At 41.7% G+C, this 19,197-nt stretch overlaps 1 protein-coding gene across 3 annotated transcripts in view; it reads right to left on the bottom strand.

Moving 5' to 3' along the window:
* Positions 1-1,099: 1,099 nt before the first annotated feature.
* prrg1 (proline rich Gla (G-carboxyglutamic acid) 1) overlaps positions 1,100-19,197 on the bottom strand; it is a 92,956-nt gene continuing 74,858 nt past the window's right edge. For all 3 annotated transcript variants that reach the window (XM_086006185.1, XM_086006186.1, XM_086006184.1), the window contains 2 exons: positions 10,950-11,110; positions 1,100-4,468 (listed from right to left, as the gene is read on the bottom strand). In XM_086006185.1, the coding sequence (XP_085862311.1) occupies positions 3,983-4,468; positions 10,950-11,110 (647 nt within the window). In that variant the 3' untranslated portion in view covers positions 1,100-3,982. The remainder of the gene's footprint in view (positions 4,469-10,949; positions 11,111-19,197) is intronic.

Below are 19,197 nucleotides of genomic sequence, written 5' to 3'. Positions count from 1 at the left end.
ACTGGTCTAACAGAGAGGCTCTCATAAAAAGGATCCATTTCAAGCTAGCCTGCAAACAAGATTCACTGCCTGACAATGAGTCATGCTGCATTTTGGAAAAGTTCAACTGACATTCCAGTTTATTCTTTAAATGAGTCAGGGCACTCTGCTCTCCTCCAGAGCTGTGGAAAGTTTTTTCAGCAAATCTACTGCAAAAACAAACAAACATTCATCTAAGTGCCGCATCGGCAGAAAAACCATTTGCTGCAGGATAGGTTTTTTTTGAAACCCAGTATGTTGGATACTGCAAATAATGGGTGCTAAATACTGCATGTGAAAATGCTTTCTTTGTTCAGTGTTTAAATAAATCAAAATAGTTTTATACTAAAATAGTACAAGTTTAAAAATTACTGCTAGATCTCCAAAATAAATGGAAGCAAACTGCAAAAAAATTACTTTAAATGGAAATGCAACTTGTGAATCAGGCATGTATAGGAAATGAGCACATCTGCTATATTACCAGTTTCTTTCCAAGCCACAAAAAACTGGTATCAGGAGTATGTGCCGTTCACAAGAATGGAGAAGTGCTACTTATTTTCTACATAGCATGTAGCTGCAAGCATAAGAACCACAAATGATCACAATCTCATTTACCTAGGGGGTGGGGAAAAGGAAAGGCTGGATCATTTATTGAACCAGTCACGGTCACAAAGCAGCGAGTTTGCTCATGGGCATTTTAAAATTGTTGGTTGTCTAAAGTGACTATTCAATACAACACTGTAGTGAGAGCAAACATTTTTTATAAGCTCATTCATAAGCGCACAAGTGATAAACAAATAGTCAGTGGAGAAAGTTTATTAAAAAAATAAATTCAACTGTTAATCTTCACATTCCCCTATGTAGCAACTATGGTGTAGAGATGCCGGTGTTGGACTGGGGTGGACAAATGTAAGAAATCACACAACACCAGGTTATAGTCCAACAGCTTTATTTGAAATCACAAGCTTTCGGAGTGCTGCTCCTTCGTCAGGTTGGACTATAACCTGGTGTTGTGTGATTTCTTACATATGTAGCAACTAGCATAAATACCACATGGTATAACACAATAAGACACCAGATGAGTTTTTAAAAACCAAGTTTATTTTTTGTTGCACAAGGTGATATAAACAGCAAGCCTTTTCTAATTAGAATACTTTCTTCCAAAAAAGGTTACATAGAATTAGTTCTGTACTATAAAATTAAGGCATTAATTATTTTGATTTTGCTTCCTTCATGTATTACAAAGCTTTGTTAATTAGTGCATTAACAGATCACTGAAAAATGTCCACGGTTTAGAATTGCCCCAAGAGTACAATTGCATTTTTCCCCAAACTCACTTTACAGCGAAGAAATTAGCATGTTATATCACTACTTCTGATTACTTGGGATGCTTTGCGTGATAAATGTGAAATCACAGCTTTGTAATACTCAGTATCTCAGAATGCTTTAGTGCACGTTAATATTGAATCAGAACTTAATACAAAAATATAGTAATGCATACACCCGTTATTAAAAAAAAGTCAGCGCCATCCTCCCAAAATTTCAGCATTTACAGAATATCTAAATAAGCCAGGCTACACACAGTGGTAATGTCTCTATTCCATCACCTGCAACAGTCTTCATAAAATGCAGATTGAGGAATGTATGGGAGTTGAATGCGATGGCATCAATGCTCAGTTAAAATCCTATTTGTGGCATATTAACAGCTATATTTTCCTCCTCATCCCTCTCGAGGAAGGCATCTATTAAGTTCTGTGATTAATTGGAACCTCAAACAGAAACTTAACTTTAAAAAAAAAAGTACAAATGTAACCTTTTTGAGCAGGATATCTTAAGCTAATCAACTTTTTTTGAAGTTACTAAGTAATGCAATACAATCCAAACACCAAGTTGTTTTCCAGTAAAGGGAAACTCCAGGATAATTGTCCTACACTGATCCTAGCCGTAACTATTTGCATGGGAGAGAAGCAGCACTGCCGCAGCATCAAGCAACAGGCTTCCCAGCTAGGACAGTAATTTTTACTGCATTTGAAGCTAGGTTCAGATAGCATCCTTAGTTTCTAGTGCTATTCAATGTTTTAATTTGTGAGGACATTTAACAAATTACATACAGGGTTTTATTTCACACAAATACTGAAGGTAAAAGCCATTATAGGATCATATCCATGTGCAGTTTTAGTTGCTGTTTCCTGAGATATTCAACATTAATGGCACTTTTGGTTGAAGTGTATTACTGCACACCAGACACCATCCACACTTCATGAAGATTTTCCCTTTTTAATATATTCAACATACCTAAACACATCAGTTTAATATATACCCAAGATATTTAATTCACCCCAAATCTTGCATTAGTTTTCTGAAATTTGTACCTCTGGGGAAAAAAAACCTCAAAAATACATTATTATGCCAACAGTCCAGAGTTATTTTTCCATTATTAGCCACATCCAATCAATACACACATTTTACAAATAGAAACTAATGTTAACATGCATTTTTAGTTGAACCAGAGTAATTTTGAATATGGATAGTTGAATACTTTGTGTTTCTAATTATCTGATCAGAACTTTAACTAACTATTGAGCCAACTAACAAAAAAAATTCCACTTGTATTATATTCAACATGACCGTTGAAAACTCATCTGTACTTTCTATATTTAAAATGACAATCAGTCTGATAATTCATTTCCTGTGTGTTTAGGGGCCTTCCTTAGTTTCTGTGGCAGTGCAGGGGAAAAGGGAAACAAAGCTAATTCTTGATCATGAATGTCCAATTCTTTAACCGTCCATTATTCATTGTGTAGTTTACAAAGGAATTAACAGCATTTTGAAAATGTATGCATTGAGAGTTTTCTATTATACCCATTCAAATTTAACAAGTCAGTTTATGGTACAATACAGTAGTTTGTACGATTCAATTGTACAAGAAACTGTACAGCACATTGTATATGCACTATTGACTAAAGACAAAAAGCTATAAAAGATACTGGCAGGAAAAATACAGAACCAGAAGATACAAAAAAAAATTGGTCACATCAGTTATCATTTGCTAGTTTTCGGTTGAATGTTGTACAAAAGTCAGCTGGCAAATCAATCCTTAAAATTGGATCCTGCCCCCAGCAAGACCAATGTCAAGTTTGGGATGCGTAATTTCTTTGGGAGGGGTGAAGGAGGGAACGGGCATATTCCATAGACACACCCAATTTAGCACACTAGAACTTTTCTTGCGTAACCCAGATCCTAATGTCTACTCTGAAATACAGCAGCAGTGGGGACCAGTTCTTCATTCATTATTACCAATCTGAAAACCTCCTTGTCGCTGGCAATCCAGAGACAAGCCATTGTCTAACAATTTTCCTCAGTGTAATGGACTAAGATTGATGACCTGAAAGGATCCTATTTCCTTTTTTAAGCAGAATATCTAGTTCATTTCTAGCTCTGGACGATTGATGAATAAAGTATAAACAAAATAGTGAAAGTTGGATTCTATCTTTGTGGCACAAAACAGGTGTAAAAAAAAAAAAATAGAAAAAAAAACAAGTCAACTAGAGTTTTTAAAATCATGTTATTTCTTTTTATCTGTCCCAAGAAGTGACTTGAAAATTAAAAATGTTAATTCTCTTGACTAGCACTTGCATCAACCAGAAGTGTATTAAATATAAAAAAAATACAATGTTTACACGTATGCAGACTACTTCATGTTATCCTCGTTCCCTGCCAACAAGGGTACCAACTCCAAACCTCTCTAACCAGGTACCTAAAGAAACCATATTTCTTTTTCCTCTAACTTATCAAATTGCAATTTTTACATGTTTTGAAGTTCAGTAATGAAACACCACTATAAAAACAGTACACAAGAAACGCTGCCTACTTGTAATAATGAAAGTGTCAAACGTTTAATTATAGATGTAATATTAAATTTTCAAAATTCTGTTCCTCTTACGAGGCAACTTCAGATACATTTTTAGCTACATCTGGGGGTCACAATTTCTTCATACTTTGGAGGTTCCTCGCTGTGTTGTGCAATATCACTAATTCTTATATTTTCCACCTGCCCAATAGCCTCATCATAGGATGGGGGTAGATCTGAATTTAAGCGTCCAGATGATCCTGCAGGGAGTCCATTCCCATTGGCGTAATCAGCAGTCACAGCCTGCGGTTGCTGTGTACGTAATCTATCAAATGGACTGACAGGACGCTCGTTGTAACCAAACACAACGACTGATAAGTTTCTGGTGGGCTGGTTTGCCTGGTGCTGCGTTTGGGCATAAGCATTCTGCCTGCGATTTGCCTTTCTCACCTGGCACCGCCAGATAGCAAACAGTACAATAATAATCATGAGAAGGCCTGCCATTAGAGGAGCCACAAGATAAACTGATTCCATATTGACACCAGAACTACTTCCTTGTTCCTCATTTTGTCCATTTATGTAACTTTTCCAGAATTCATTCTGAAAACAAAAAAAAAGTCAATATTAAATTGATTTACACCAATTTTTAAACACTGCTCAGCAATAATCTTTCTACACTACATTATAATATAAAATCTACACAACCAGTAAAAGTGCAACATGAACTAAAAATTATTTTAATCAAATGCCAGTTGTTCAAAGTTACGAGTTCATAATGGGAAGGAAAAGTGATTCAAATTGGAAAAAAGTTGCAGGAGTTCCTTTTGTAAAAGACAGGAATGCAATTAAACAGCAAGTGCTTCCTATATTTCAGACAGAACTTTTGAACCAAACTGATTTTCCCAATAGCCAGCTGCACTGAGCCCTTGAGCAGACTTCATATGTTGAAGCATCCGTACAAGGACAGAAGACAATGAAGGTATCGTGAGGGCTATGGCTAGCAAGGCACTGGCATCAAGAAATTACAGAGATTGACTGGTAAAGGCCTGGATCTGTGCTTCTTGTTTAATACAATGCTAGGCAGCATTGTATACTTTAAAAAAAAATTTACAATTGTAAAATGTAACTAAGTCAATGAGGACTGTTCGTTTGTGTCTTGAAGGGCTGGGAAATTTATGAACATCTGAAAAACAATACATTTTCTCAAGGGAAGGAGAGGAGCAAAGGGACAGAAGGGCAGGAGAAGGGAGGGATAAACAAAGGATAAAGGACTGCCTGAAAAACTCTTGAAGCCCCTCAGGAGATGAAAACCATTTCTTGTGTTATATATAGAGATTGAAGAAATTACATAGTTGCAGAGAGAATACACAGGCAATATCATTGAGGATTACACGATCAATTGTAAAGCTCAATTTAAATGTTACCTAAATCAGAGTTAAGATCATTTAAGTATTGAAATAGAAACAAAACCAGGTGACTGATGGATAAAATACAAATAGCCAAGTTTTACTCTCACTGTATCTCTAACCCCGAGAGGAGATTACTAACTTAAAGTTACTCCAGGGCATTTGAACTTGCTACAATGCTGTTGGCAGTAGTTCGATTCAGTTTTGGTTAACATTTCTGTGCCACCGGTGGGAGTCATAACACACTAACGGACAAGTAATATCAGTCACATAATAAACAATCGACTGCCAGAATGTTTTGCAACAGGCGGCAAAAAAAAAAACTAGGATTCAGATAAAAATCTCGAAATCGGGTGGCACGAACCCATCCCCGCCCCCAACCCGCCTCCATGCCAGTTTCAAAGGAGGTGGATACCCGACCTGTGCTGGGAGCCGCCTCCCCGAGGCGGGAAGGGGATTAGTGCCAATTAACTGCCTGTTAACAGGTAGTTTTTAGCCTAATCCCTATTTTTATTCCTGAAGTGTGGGATTCCCGACGGCTGCAAACCACGCCAAGTTAGCGAGGCGGATAGTCGGGCTGAAGGGTTTCAGATATCCGTTGTTCAGGTGAGTGATGGGTGCATGAGTGCAGAGGTAAGTGTGTTTGATGTGTGTAAAGTGTTTAAAGAAGTTTTATTACCTTTTCAGCCTTCCTTCCTTCAGGTCTCGGGAGTCCCTCATCTCACTGGCACAGAAAGCAGAATGGCCGCAAGCTGTCAAAAGTTGCAGCATTCAGCTTTCTGTTCCGGAGAGATCTCTAAAATCAGCCTGAGGGGAAGGAATTAACTTAGTGTACAGATTGTCAGTGTTTGACAGCTTCAAAGAGCTGTCAAAAGCTGATATTTCATCTGTCAAAAGCTCTTGACAGATGAAAATGTCAATCTGATGTCACCTGTTGTCGGGTGGCCCTTAATTGGCCTGCTGAGCCCGCTGTTCCCTCCGCTTGAAGTGAAGGAATGTTGGAAATACTTGCAGTTTAAACCCATGTAATTACTGTCCTTCACATTTCATAGCGCCCAACTCGAGAATGACGCTGAGAAATCAGTCAGCTTTTTCCAGAGCTGATCGAGCAGCTTTTGCTATTTTTCTAGGCTGCATACAAGTGAAGGCCTGCCCACAACCTACACTGCCCCCCACCCCATCCTGTGAGGAAGAACCAACCCCTGCACTGGAACTCCCCATGGCAGAGATCTGGAGTCTGTTTAAAAAGATTTTTTTTTTTTTTTTTTTAAAAACATGCCCCTCCCAACATGGTACTGAAGGAGGGGGATTTTAACTCAAGACGACTCTGGAGGGTGCTTTACACTGAAAGCAATCTAGCTCTCCATTTCCCACCCCTTCGCTATAAACATATTTGGAACAGAAAAAAAATCAAGACGACAAGGCCATCTAGCCCATTAAAACTCATTTCTTTAGTATCCAGCTGTCCTATTTTAGCATCTAACCACATTTTACAGGTCTCTTTAAAAAAAAAAAGTGGTTTCTACTAGCTTGCCTAGCCAATTACTACAAATGTGTCACTCTGGGTGGAAACATCTTTTCTCAATTAGTGCAATATCCTTGTGGTTCTACTTTCCCAAATAATATTCTAAGTTTGTTTTATTTATCAATATTGGAGTGTCAAACTTTTTGTAGGAGTGGGTTGTTGGTGATGAAATTATTTTAGTGATTAATCGGATTAAACATTGCACCAAACACCTAATCTAACACGACTGGAAAATTGCTTACCCTGACATTTCATCCCCGATTCCTTTGCATTTGTCTTCACCCCCCCTTTCACTTTCCCTTTTTCACTCGAGGCTTATTTTTCCTTTTATTCCTCTCTCCTGTTTGCCTTCACAACAGCACGAAGGGAGCAATAGCATTGGGGTTCAGATAAGTGAACAAGTTAGAGGCAGCAGCTTGTGTGAACCTTTGTAATGACTGTCTTGGGTAAAGTAGCTACTCAGACTTGTGAAGCTCTGAAGGCAACCCTCTTCCGAGCAGAGCCACAGGTGAGTGAAACAAACGTGCCAAAAATCACTCCTCCAAAAAAAAACTCTGGCAGAAAATCAAATTTTCGGGGGAGAGGGAAGAAAGGAGAAAAGAGGGGAGAAAAAAAACAAAAAACTGAAGACTGCTTTTGAGGATGTAACTGGTAAAATAGATAAGGGAGAACCAGTGGATGTGGTGTTTTTGGACTTTCAGAAGGCTTTCGATAAGGTCCCGCATAAGAGATTAGTGTGCAAAATTAAGGTACATGGGATTGGGGGCAAGGTATTGACTTCGATAGAGAGCTGGTTGGCAGACAGAAAGCAAAGAGTTGGAATAAACGGGTCTTTTTCCCCCCCCCCCCCCAAAAGTGGCAGGCAGTGACTAGTGGGGTACCGCAGGGATCGGTCCTAGGACCCCAGCTATTCACAATATATATTAATGATCTCGACAAGGGAACTAGATGTAATATCTCCAAGTTTGCAGACGACACAAAGCTGGGTGGGCGTGTGTGCTGTGAGGAGGATGCCGAGAAACTCCAGGATGATTTGGGCTGGTTGGGTGATTGGGCAGAAGCAATATAACGTGGATAAATGTGAGGTTATCCACTTTGGTGGCAAAAACAGGAAGGCAGATTATTATCTGAATGGCAATAGATTGGGAGAAGGGGAAGTGCAACGAGACCTGGGTGTCCTTGTGCACCAGTCGCTGAAGGTAAGCATGCAGGTGCAGCAGGCGGTTAAGAAGGCAAATGGTATGTTGGCCTTTGTAACGAGAGGGTTTGAGTACAGGAGCAAGGATGTCTTGCTGCAGTTGTACAGGGCCTTGGTGAGACCACACCTTGAGTATTGTGTGCAGTTTTGGTCACCTTACCTGAGGAAGGATGTTCTTGCCATGGAAGGAGTTCAGCGAAGATTCACCAGGCTGATACCTGGGATGGCAGGAATGATGTATGAGGAGGGATTGGGTCGATTGGGCTTATACTCGCTGGAGTTTAGAAGAATGAGAGGAGATCTCATTGAAACTTATAAAGGAAGGATGTTCCCGATGGTCAGGGAGTCCAGAACCAGGGGTCATAGTCTAAGGATAAGGGGTAAGCTATTTAGGACAGAAATGAGGAGGAATTTCTTCACCCAGAGTGGTGAACCTGTGGAATTCTCTACCACAGAAGGCAGTAGAGGCCAATTCATTAAATATATTCAAGAAGGAGTTAGATATATTTCTTAAGGCTAAATGGATCAAGGGGTATGGGGAGAAAGCAGGGACAGGGTACTGAATTTGGATGATCAGCGGGGTTCGGAGCCGTCGGGAAGCCCGCACTTGAGTAAAATGGGGATAATCCTATTATGTCCATTAACTGCCTAATCCCCTTCCCACCTCCAAGGAGACGGGACCCGGCGCGTGACAGCTACCCGCCTCCTGGGCAAGATGGCATGGAGGCGGGTTGGGCACCCGCCCCCAAATTCTGCTATTTTCCCAGCAGTCCCGCCTCCATAGGGCTGGCAAGATCACGCCCTTAGTAACAAATACCCGAGCTAGGCAGGTCCACAGTACTCCAGAGCACTGTGGATGATCAGCTGAGGATTAGCCCAGTCACGAGATTGGTGATCTTTTTTATTTGGCTGCAAAAAGACTGGAGAAACTGAGGCTCTTTACATTAGAAAAGAAATAGTCAAAAGAAAATCCAATACAGGTCAAAATTATGAAGGATTTGATAAGGTAAATAGGGGAAACCCAGATTGCATAAATTTAATCACCAAAAGAGTGAAAAGGATTAAGAGAATTTTTAATGTGAAAGATTGTTAAGATATGGAATGCCCTACCAGAAATTGTAGTGGAATCAAAATTAGTAAAAATTTTGAAAAGAAAAATGTCAAAAGAATATGGGAAAAGGTACCAAGTGAATTTCTCCTCAAGAACTGACAGGCACAATGGACGAATGGTCACCTTCTGTGCTTCTAAAATATAGCCCTGCAAGACAGTGCCCAACAGATGGGGTGGTCTTCCTGGACAACACTTGAAAATGTACTAGTGCTCAGTGCTGAAAGCTGGGTGGTTATAGCTGATTAAGTTCTAGCACTTCCCCTGTACACAAATGGGCAGAGGGGAAAAAAACCGGACTCCAAACCTTAACTCTTGCAAAGCCCAGCAAACTTTATCACAGGTTGGCAAGTTGGGTATATCCCTATGGAGAAGGGTGTGCTCTTCATATCAAGCAAACAGAAATGACTAGCATGAATTGCTCAGTAGTTTGGTTTGGCGATTCTTAAGCATGGCAATGGATTCCCATGCATGTCAAGCACTCAGCTGACCAAGAAAAGTTATGCATTACCTAAAACCTACAGACAATTATTCCTCGTGCCACTCCACTGCTTATCTTACCGTTTAATACGTCTACTTACTGTAATCTAATCATTACCTCCTCTATCAGTCCCTTTCTTCACCATCACTTCCTTAACATACTCTATCATCCCAGAATCTAAGCAGGTGAACTTTTTCTCCATTGCCACTAAACTCTCCTTCAGGTATTGATTCTTATAACAATAGCCCTGTCTGAACTCGAGCGCTCTGGTGACTGTAAAGAAATATACCATTACTCTCATTTCACTTTCCATTTCCATGTGCGAGGTGGGGGGGGGGGGGGGGGGATTTATTACCTTCACAACCATGAAATATCCTATACAAAACTTGTAAAATGCCACTGATGGCCCCACGAAATTAAACTGCAGCTGAAGTTAAAAAGATACTCCCTCCCAAACTACTACCACTGTTCATTTGACCTGCTCACTGCAAAACTGGTCATTTTGCACTCGTGAACGAAGAATTTACTCACTTTGACAATAATCGTTTTTAAAACATAACATGATAGGCATGACCTTGGCAACAATCTAAATGAAATCCATTTCATATTACGCATACATAAACTAGTCAGTAAAGTATAATACAGCAGTTTTATGATGAATAAATGAGTGATGAATTAGCATTTAAAACAAAAGCCTGCGGCACTTTTAAAAATGTGTTTGAGTCAATTCTGTCTTCAATAAGTGGATGGATGCCAATGCTGGAGATTAGAATATTTTCCTCACATTTTATACCTAAGACCAGCATTAAGCACTCCCAGGTACTGCAAGAACATAATTTAATCCCAATCTCAAAGGAATACCCGCAGTTGCATTAGCATCTACTTTCCTTTTCCATCTCATTCACCATTATGGCCCCAGACTGCCAGATTACAGAATCATACAGCACAGGAGACCATTTGGCCCATTGTGCCAGCTCTTTTGAAAGAGCTGCTAATTAGTCCCATGCCCCTGCTCTTTCCACAGAGCCCTGCAAATTTTCACCCTTTCAATTATTTATCCAATTCCATTTTGAAGTTATTTATTGAATCTGCATCCACCACCCTTTCAAGCAGTGCATTCCAGATCGTAACTCGCTGCGTAATTTCTTTTGCCCCTCACGATGCCTCTGGTTCTTATGAATTATGGGTAGCTCTGGGCCTTGGACCCACTCTCGATAGGAAGACAAGAACTCATTACACCTTACACGTAGCAGATGATGCAGATTTAACAACCAACAAGTGCTACATTCAAACCCAGATGCTCAATGACAGGGGCATCAGCCCACCTGTCATCAAGCAGATCTCCTGGTACATTTCAACTTACGGTCTTTTCATCGTTTTCAAAAGCTTCTCTTGCTTCTTCATATGTACAAACTTCTTCTCGACATTCACGTTCTATGTTGCCCTGCTGCACCTCTTCAAAGAAGTTATTTTGTCTTCGATGTCTTTTCAGAACAGAGTTGGCCTCACCTTGCATCAGGAAAACTATAAAAAGAAAACATTAAGCATTTACAGCTTGGTGATATTTACTACACTAATGACTTAAGTTTTTTCAAAAGTTACTTCATACATTTAACATTTTAAAATGATGTACAAATTCATTGAATTATCCCCCATCAAAAACAGAAATGTTAGAAGTTATTCATAATTTTAATACTTTGCATTCTCTGGCAACATAGGAACATAAGTAGGCCATTTTGCCCCATGAGCCTATTCCGCCATTCAATGAGATCATGGCTGATTTGTGACCTAAATCCACATACCCCCCCTTTGCCCCATATCCCTTAATACCAGTCGCTGAAAGTAAGCATGCAGGTGCAGCAGGCGGTTAAGGCGGCAAATGGTATGTTGGCCTTCGTAGCAAGAGGGTTTGAGTACAGGAACAAGAATGTCTTGCTGCAGTTGTACAGGTCCTTGGTGAGACCACATCTGGAGTATTGTGTGCAGTTTTGGTCACCTTATCTGAGGAAGGATGTTCTTGCCATGGAAGGAGTGCAGCGAAGATTCACCAGGCTGATACCTGGGATGGCAGGAATGACGTATGAGGAGAGATTGGGTCGATTGGGCTTGTACTTGCTGGAGTTTAGACGAATGAGGATCTCATCGAAACTTATAAAATTCTAACAGGACTAGACAGACTAGATGCTGGAAGGATGTTCCCGATGGTCGGGGAGTCCAGAACCAGGGGTCACAGTCTAAGGATAAGGGGTAGGCCATTTAGGACTGAGATGAGGAGGAATAAAAAGGTAAGCCCGAGGCGCGGGTAGGCCTCAGAGCGGCAGCAACTCAAGCGGCGGCAGTATAAAAAGGTAAGCCCGAGGCGCGGGTAGGGGTACTAATCTCCAATCTCGGAGGGAGAGAAGTAAAAAGTAATCGAGGTGTGACGTCACCACAAAACAGGTAAGTGATTGGTTGGGAGTATTTCTCTCTTTTTTAAAACGTTAACTCTGTGGTTTATAGTTTTTAAAGTCTCTGTGGTGTAGCGGGGACAGTTTGTAAACCAGGGCCCTTAAATATATCATTTAACTGTAGTGAAATTGGTGGGATTCATTGGTTTAATTTAATTGCAATTAATTAAAGGGTAAGTCATGGCAGGACAGCCCGGTGCCGTGGTATGCTCCTCCTGCGCTATGTTGGAACTCAGGGACACTTCCTGTGTCCCCGACAACCATGTGTGCAGGAAGTGTGTCCAGCTGCAGCTACTGGCAGATCGCATTACAGTGCTGGAGCAGCGATTGGATACATACCGGACCATTCGCGATGCTGAGGACGTCGTGAATACCACGTTTGATCAGTTGGTCACACCGCAGGTAAAGTTGGCAGAGGCTGAGCGGGAACGGGTGACCAACAGGCAGAGTAGTAGGCGCAGGCAGGTAGTGCAGGGGTCCCGTGACCATCCCCCTCTCAAACAGATATACCACTTTGGATACTGATTTGGGGGGGGGGGGGGGGGGGTGGCTTACCAGGGGAAGGCAGCAGCAGCCAACTTCCTGGCACCAGGGGTGGTTCTGCTGCACAGAACGGGAGGAAAAAGACTAGGAGAGCTATAGTGATAGGGGATTCTATTGTAAGGGGAATAGATAGGCGTTTCTGCGGCCGCAAACGAGACTCCAGGATGGTGTGTTGCCTCCCTAGTGCAAGGGTCAAGGATGTCTCGGGAGCGGCTGCAGAACATTTTGGAAGGGGAGGGTGAACAGCCAGTTGTCGTGGTGCATATAGGTACCAACGATATAGGTAAAAACCGGGATGTCTTAAAAGCTGAATATAGGGAGTTAGGAGGTAAATTAAAAAATAGGACCTCAAAAGGTAGTAATCTCAGGATTGCTACCAGTGCCACGTGCTAGTCAGAGTAGAAATAGAAAGATATTTCAGATGAATACGTGGCTAGAGGAATGGTGCAATGGGGAGAGATTCAAATTTCTGGGACATTGGAACCGGTTCTGGGAGAGGTGGGACCAGTACAAAATGGACGGTTTGCACCTGGGCCGGGCTGGGACCGATGTCCTAGGGGGGAGTGTTTGCTAATGCTCTGGAGGAGGGATTAAACTGAAATGGCAGGGGGTTGGGAACCTGAGGAGAGAGACAGAAAAGGGAAACAAGAATAAAAGCAAAAGACAGGAAAGAGAAAAACAAAAGTGGCAGGCAGAGAAATCAAGGGTTTAAATCATACATGGCCACAGTGAATAATAATTTTAAGAGAGTTAAAAAAACAAGCCTGAAGGCTTTGTGTCTTAATGCAAGGAGCATTCGTAATAAGGTGGATGAATTAGCTGCGCAAATAGAGGTAAACGAATATGATATGATTGGGATTACGGAAACATGGCTCCAGGGCGGCCAAGGCTGGGAACTCAATATCCCGGGGTATTCAATATTCAGGAAAGATAGGCAAAAAGGAAAAGGAGGTGGGGTAGCATTGCTGGTTAAAGAGGGGATTAACACAATTGAAAGGAAGGATATTAGCTCTGAGGATGTAGAACTGAAAAATACCAAGGGGCAGAAAACGTTAGTGGGAGTGGTATATAGACCTCCAAACAGTAAGGCGGAGGCCGGGGATGGCATTAAAATGGGAAATTAGAGAAGCGTGCAATAAGGGCACAGCAGTTATCATGGGTGACTTTAATCTACATATAGATTGGGCTAACCAAATTAGTAACAATACTGTGGAGGAGGAATTCCTGGAGGGTATACGGTATGGTTTCCTGGACCAATATGTCGAGGAACCAACTAGAGATCAGGCCATCTTAGACTGGGTATTATGTAATGAGAAAGGATTAATTAGCAATCTTGTTGTGCGAGGCCCCTTGGGTCAGAGCGATCATAATACTGTATGATAGAATTCTTTATTAAGATGGAGAGTGAAATAGCTGACTCAGAGACTAGGGTCCTGAATTTAAATAAAGGGGACTACGATGGTATGAGGTGCGAGTTGGGTAGGATTGATTGGGGAATGACACTCAAAGGGTTGACGGTAGATGGGCAATGGCAAACATTCAAAGATCGCATGGATGAACTACAGAATTTGTTCATCCCAATTTGACATAAAAATAAAAACAAAAAAGGTGACTCAACCGTGGCTAACAAGGGAAATTAGGGATAGCATAAGATCCAAGGAGAAGGCATATAAATTGGCCAGAAAAAGCAGTAAACCTGAGGACTGGGAGCAGTTTAGGATTCAACAAAGGAGGACAAAGGGATTAATTAAGAGGGGGAAAATAGAATGTGAGTGTAAGCTTGCAGGGAACATAAAAACTGACTGTAAAAGCTTTTATAGATATGTGAAGAGAAAAAGATTGGTGAAGTCAGGCGTAGGTCCCTTGCAGTCAGAATCAGGGGAATTTATAAATGGGGAACAAAGAAATGGCAGACCAATTAAATACATACTTTGGTTCTGTCTTCACAAAGGAGGACACAAATAACCTCCCAAAGATGTCAGGGAACATAGGGTCTAATGACAGGGAGGAACTGATAGAAATCAATATTTGTAGGGAAATGGTGTTAGGGAAATTGATGGGATTGAGGGCCGACAAATCCCCAGGGCCTGATAATCTACATCCTAGGGTACTTAAGGAAGTGGCCCTAGAAATAGATGATGAATTGTGGGTCATCTTCCAAAATTGAATAGACTCTGGAACAGTACCCATGGATTGGCGGGTAGCTAATGTTACCCCACTGTTCAAAAAGGGTGGTAGAGAGAAAACAGGGAATTACAGACCGGTAAGCCTGACATCGGTAGTGGGGAAAGTGCTAGAGTCCAGAGTCCATTATAAAGGATGTAATAGCAGAGCACTTGGAAAACAGTGACCGGATCGGACAAAGTCAACATGGATTTACAAAAGGTAAATCATGCTTGACTAATCTACTGGAATTTTTTGAGGATGTAACTAGTAAAATAGATAAGGGAGAACCAGTGGATGTGGTGTATTTGGACTTTCAGAAGGCTTTCGATAAGGTCCCGCATAAGAGATTAGTGTGTAAAATTAAGGCACATGGGATTGGGGGCAAGGTATTGACTTGGATAGGATAGAGAACTGGTTGGCAGACAGAAAGCAAAGAGTTGGAATAAACAGCTCTTTTTCAGAGTGGCAGGCAGTGACTAGTGGGGTACCGCAGGGATCGGTCCTTGGACTCCAGCTATTCACAATATATATTAATGATCTGGATGAGGGAACTAGATGTAATATCTCCAAGTTTGCAGATAACACAAAGCTGGGTGGGCGTGTGTGTTGTGAGGAGGATACCGATAAACTCCAGTATGATCTGGACAGGTTGGGTGATTGGGCAGAAGCATAGCAGATGCAATATAACGTGGATAAATGCGAGGTTATCCACTTTGGTGTCAAAAACAAGGCGGCAGATTATTATCTGAAATGGTAATAGATTGGGAGAAGGGGGAAGTGCAACGAGGCCTGGGCGTCCTTGTGCACCAGTCGCTGAAAGTAAGCATGCAGGTGCAGCAGGCGGTTAAGAAGGTAAATGGTATGTTGGCCTTCGTAGCAAGAGGGTTTGAGTACAGGAACAAGGATGTCTTGCTGCAGTTGTACAGGTCCTTGGTGAGACCACATCTGGAGTATTGTGTGCAGTTTTGGTCACCTTATCTGAGGAAGGATGTTCTTGCCATGGAAGGAGTGCAGCGAAGATTCACCAGGCTGATACCTGGGATGGCAGGAATGACGTATGAGGAGAGATTGGGTCGATTGGGCTTGTACTTGCTGGAGTTTAGACGAATGAGAGGGGATCTCATCGAAACTTATAAAATTCTAACAGGACTAGACAGACTAGATGCTGGAAGGATGTTCCCGATGGTCAGGGAGTCCAGAACCAGGGGTCACAGTCTAAGGATAAAGGGTAAGCCATTTAGGACAGAGATGAGGAGGAATTTCTTCACCCAGAGAGTGGTGAACCTGTGGAATTCTCTACCACAGAAGGCAGTTGAGGCCAATTCATTAAATATATTCAAGAAGGAGTTGGATATATTTCGCAAGACTAAAGGGATCAAGGGATATGGAGAGAAGGCAGGAACAGGGTACTGAATTTGGACGATCAGCCATGATCTCACTGAATGGCGGAGCAGGCTCGAGGGGCCGAATGGCCTACTCCTGCTCCTATCTTCTATGTTTCTAATACCTTTGGCTAACAAAAATCTATCAATCTCAGGTTTAAAATTAATTGACCTAGCATCAATTGCTGTAGCAGAAGAGGTGCAAACATCTACCACCCTTTGCATGTAGAAGTGTTCCCTAACTTCACTCCTGAAAGGCCTGGCTCTTTTAGGCTATGTCCTCTAGTCCTAGATTCCCCAACCAGGTCAATAATTTGCCCTCAATTCCATTAGCTTCAACTTTAGCTAACAGTTTATGAGGGATTATGAATGCCTTCTGGAAGTCCATATAAGTAACGTCCATAGACATTCCCCTGTCCACTACTTTAGTCACCTCTCAAAAAAATTCGATCAGATTCGTCAGGCATGACCTACCCATTACAAATCAGAACATAAGAAATAGGAGCAAGAGCAGGCCATTTGGCCCCTTGAGCCTGCTCCGCCATTTAATGAGATCATGGCTGATCTGATTTTGGCCTCAACTCCACTTTCCTGCCCGCTCCCCATAACCCTTGACTCCACTGTTGCTCAAAAATCTGTGTCTATCGCCACCTTGAATATATTCAATGACTCAGCTTCCACAGCTCTCTGGGGTAAAGAATTCCAAAGATTCACGACCCTCAGAGGAGGAATTCCTCCTCTCCAATCACCTAACCTGTCCAGATCATAAGGGCGACCCCTTATTCTGAGAATACGACCCCTCGTTCTAGATTCCCCTACGAGGGGAAACATCCTCTCAGCATCTACCCTGTCCAACCTCCTCGGAATCTTATACGTTTCAGTAAGATCACCTCATTCTTCTAAACTCCAATGAGTATAAGCCCAACCTGCTCAACCTTTCCTCATAAGACAATCCTTCCATCCCAGGAATCAACCTCGTGAACCTTCTCTGAACTGCCTCCAATGCAAGTATATCCCTCCTTAAATAAGGTGACCAAAACTGTACGCAGTACTGCAGGTGTGGTCTCACCAGCGCCCTGTACAGTTGTAGCAAGACTTCCCTACTTTTATACTCCATCCCTTGCAATAAAGGCCAACATTCCATTTGCCTTCCTAATTACTTGCTGCGCCTGCATGTTAACTTTGTGTTTCATGTACGAGGACCCCCAGATCCCTCTGTACCGCCACATTCTGTAGTCTTTCTCCATTCAAATAATATTTTCTAAGAATGCTCTTGACAAATTGGACGCCTGCCCTAGAGAAGGGCCTCTGTGGGTGGAGAGTTCTGCTTTCTGGAGAACCTCCACCCGCAGAAAACCCTTAGAAATCTTACGCCTGGTAAAGCCTGCTTTTACCAGGCGTAAGATTTGAAAAAAGTTTAAAAAAAATTCCCACTCCTTTATCATTTAAAAATACTTTAAAAAAGGGAAGTTTATTTGGAGCCCCGTAAAAAATTATTTTTTTCAAAAAATTACATTTTTGTTTAAAATATTTAATTTATTGCAATTTCAACACATTTTTAAAATGTGATTTAAAAAAAAATTAATGTTTTAGTGATCTCCATTCATATATTTGACAGGTCTATCTGTCAAGTGTATGAAGGGAGATTCCCTTCTCCTATTCGCTGGCCTGGCCCACGTGATCCCAGGGACAGTTGCAAACCGCATGCACCCCTGGAATACGCAGGCCCTGCACATTGCGAGTTGGAGAGGCCCAGGAGTAAAACTATCCGGACCTCGAGAGCCCTCTGACAAGTCCGTAGAATTTTTTCAGTTCGGAGGCCTCCGCACGCAGGAAGCCTCCGATCAGAAAATATGGCCCTTTATGCCCTCTTCACAACTTGCTTTCCCACCTATCTTTGTATTGTCTGCAAATTTGGTTACAATACACTCGTTTCCTTCATCCAAGTCATTAATATAGATTGAAAATAGTTGAGGCCCCAGCATTGATCCCTGTGGCACCCCACTAGTTACAGATGGTCATCCTGAAAATGACCCATTTATCCAGACTCCATTTTCTGTTAGTTAGCCAATCCTCTATCCAATCTATATTACCCCCAACACCATGATCTCTTATCTTATGCAGTGACCTTTTATGTGGCACCTTATCGAATGCCTTCTGGAAATCCAAATACAGTACATCTACTGGTTCCTCTTTATCCACCCTGCTCGTTAACTCCTCAAAAGAACTCTAATAGATTTGTCAAACACGATTTCCCTTTCATAATGCAAAGAGTCAACATGGTTTTATGATTTTCTAAATGCCCTGCTACTACTTCCTTAATAATGGATTCGAGCATTTTGCCAATGACAGACGTTAGGCTAACTGGCCTATAGTTTCCTGTCTCCCTCCTTTTTTGAATAAGGGCGTTACATTTGCGGTTTTCCAATCCGCTGGGACTTTTCCAGAGTCAAGGGAATTTTGGAAGATTACAACCAATGCATCCACTATCTCTGTAGCCACTTCTTTTAAGATCCTAGGATGCAGGCCATCAGGTCCAGGGGACTGGTCAGCCTTTAGACCCACAAGTTTGCCTAGCACTTTTTCTCTAGTGATAGTTTTAAGTTCCTCCCTCCCTTTTGCCCCTTGATTTTCTACTATTACTGGGATGTTTTAGTGTCCTCTACTGCGAAGACAAATACAAAATATTTGTTCAATGCCTCTGCCATTCCTGGTTTCCCCATTGTAATTGCCCCAGTCTCGTCCTCTAAAAAGGGACCAACGTATACTTTAGCTACTCTCTTCCTTTTTATATACTTGTAGAAGCTCTTACTGTAGTGTATGTAACTGTTCTACCTTTAAGAGAACTATTGTATGTAACCGTTCACCTTTAAGAGAACTATTTTAGGTGTGGCACTACTTTATCTTGGCTGCTGTATACTGTAATACCGACGGTGACCACACCGGTATATAAGTGCTGTGTCAGGATTTATTGGGCAGATTCGCCCTGACCTTCGAATAGTAAAGTCCTGTTAAAGTTACTCTTGTAGTCTGTGTATTAATTCGCCATAATACCTGCAGACTTTACAGTGGC

This window comes from Somniosus microcephalus, chromosome 14 (genome assembly GCF_052327205.1).
Source record: "Somniosus microcephalus isolate GS21.2 chromosome 14, FLI_Smic_1.0, whole genome shotgun sequence".
In the NCBI taxonomy this organism is placed as follows: Eukaryota; Metazoa; Chordata; class Chondrichthyes; order Squaliformes; family Somniosidae; genus Somniosus; species Somniosus microcephalus.
Note: the sequence above shows the minus strand (reverse complement) of the source record. Positions and strands in the feature narration are given on the sequence as shown.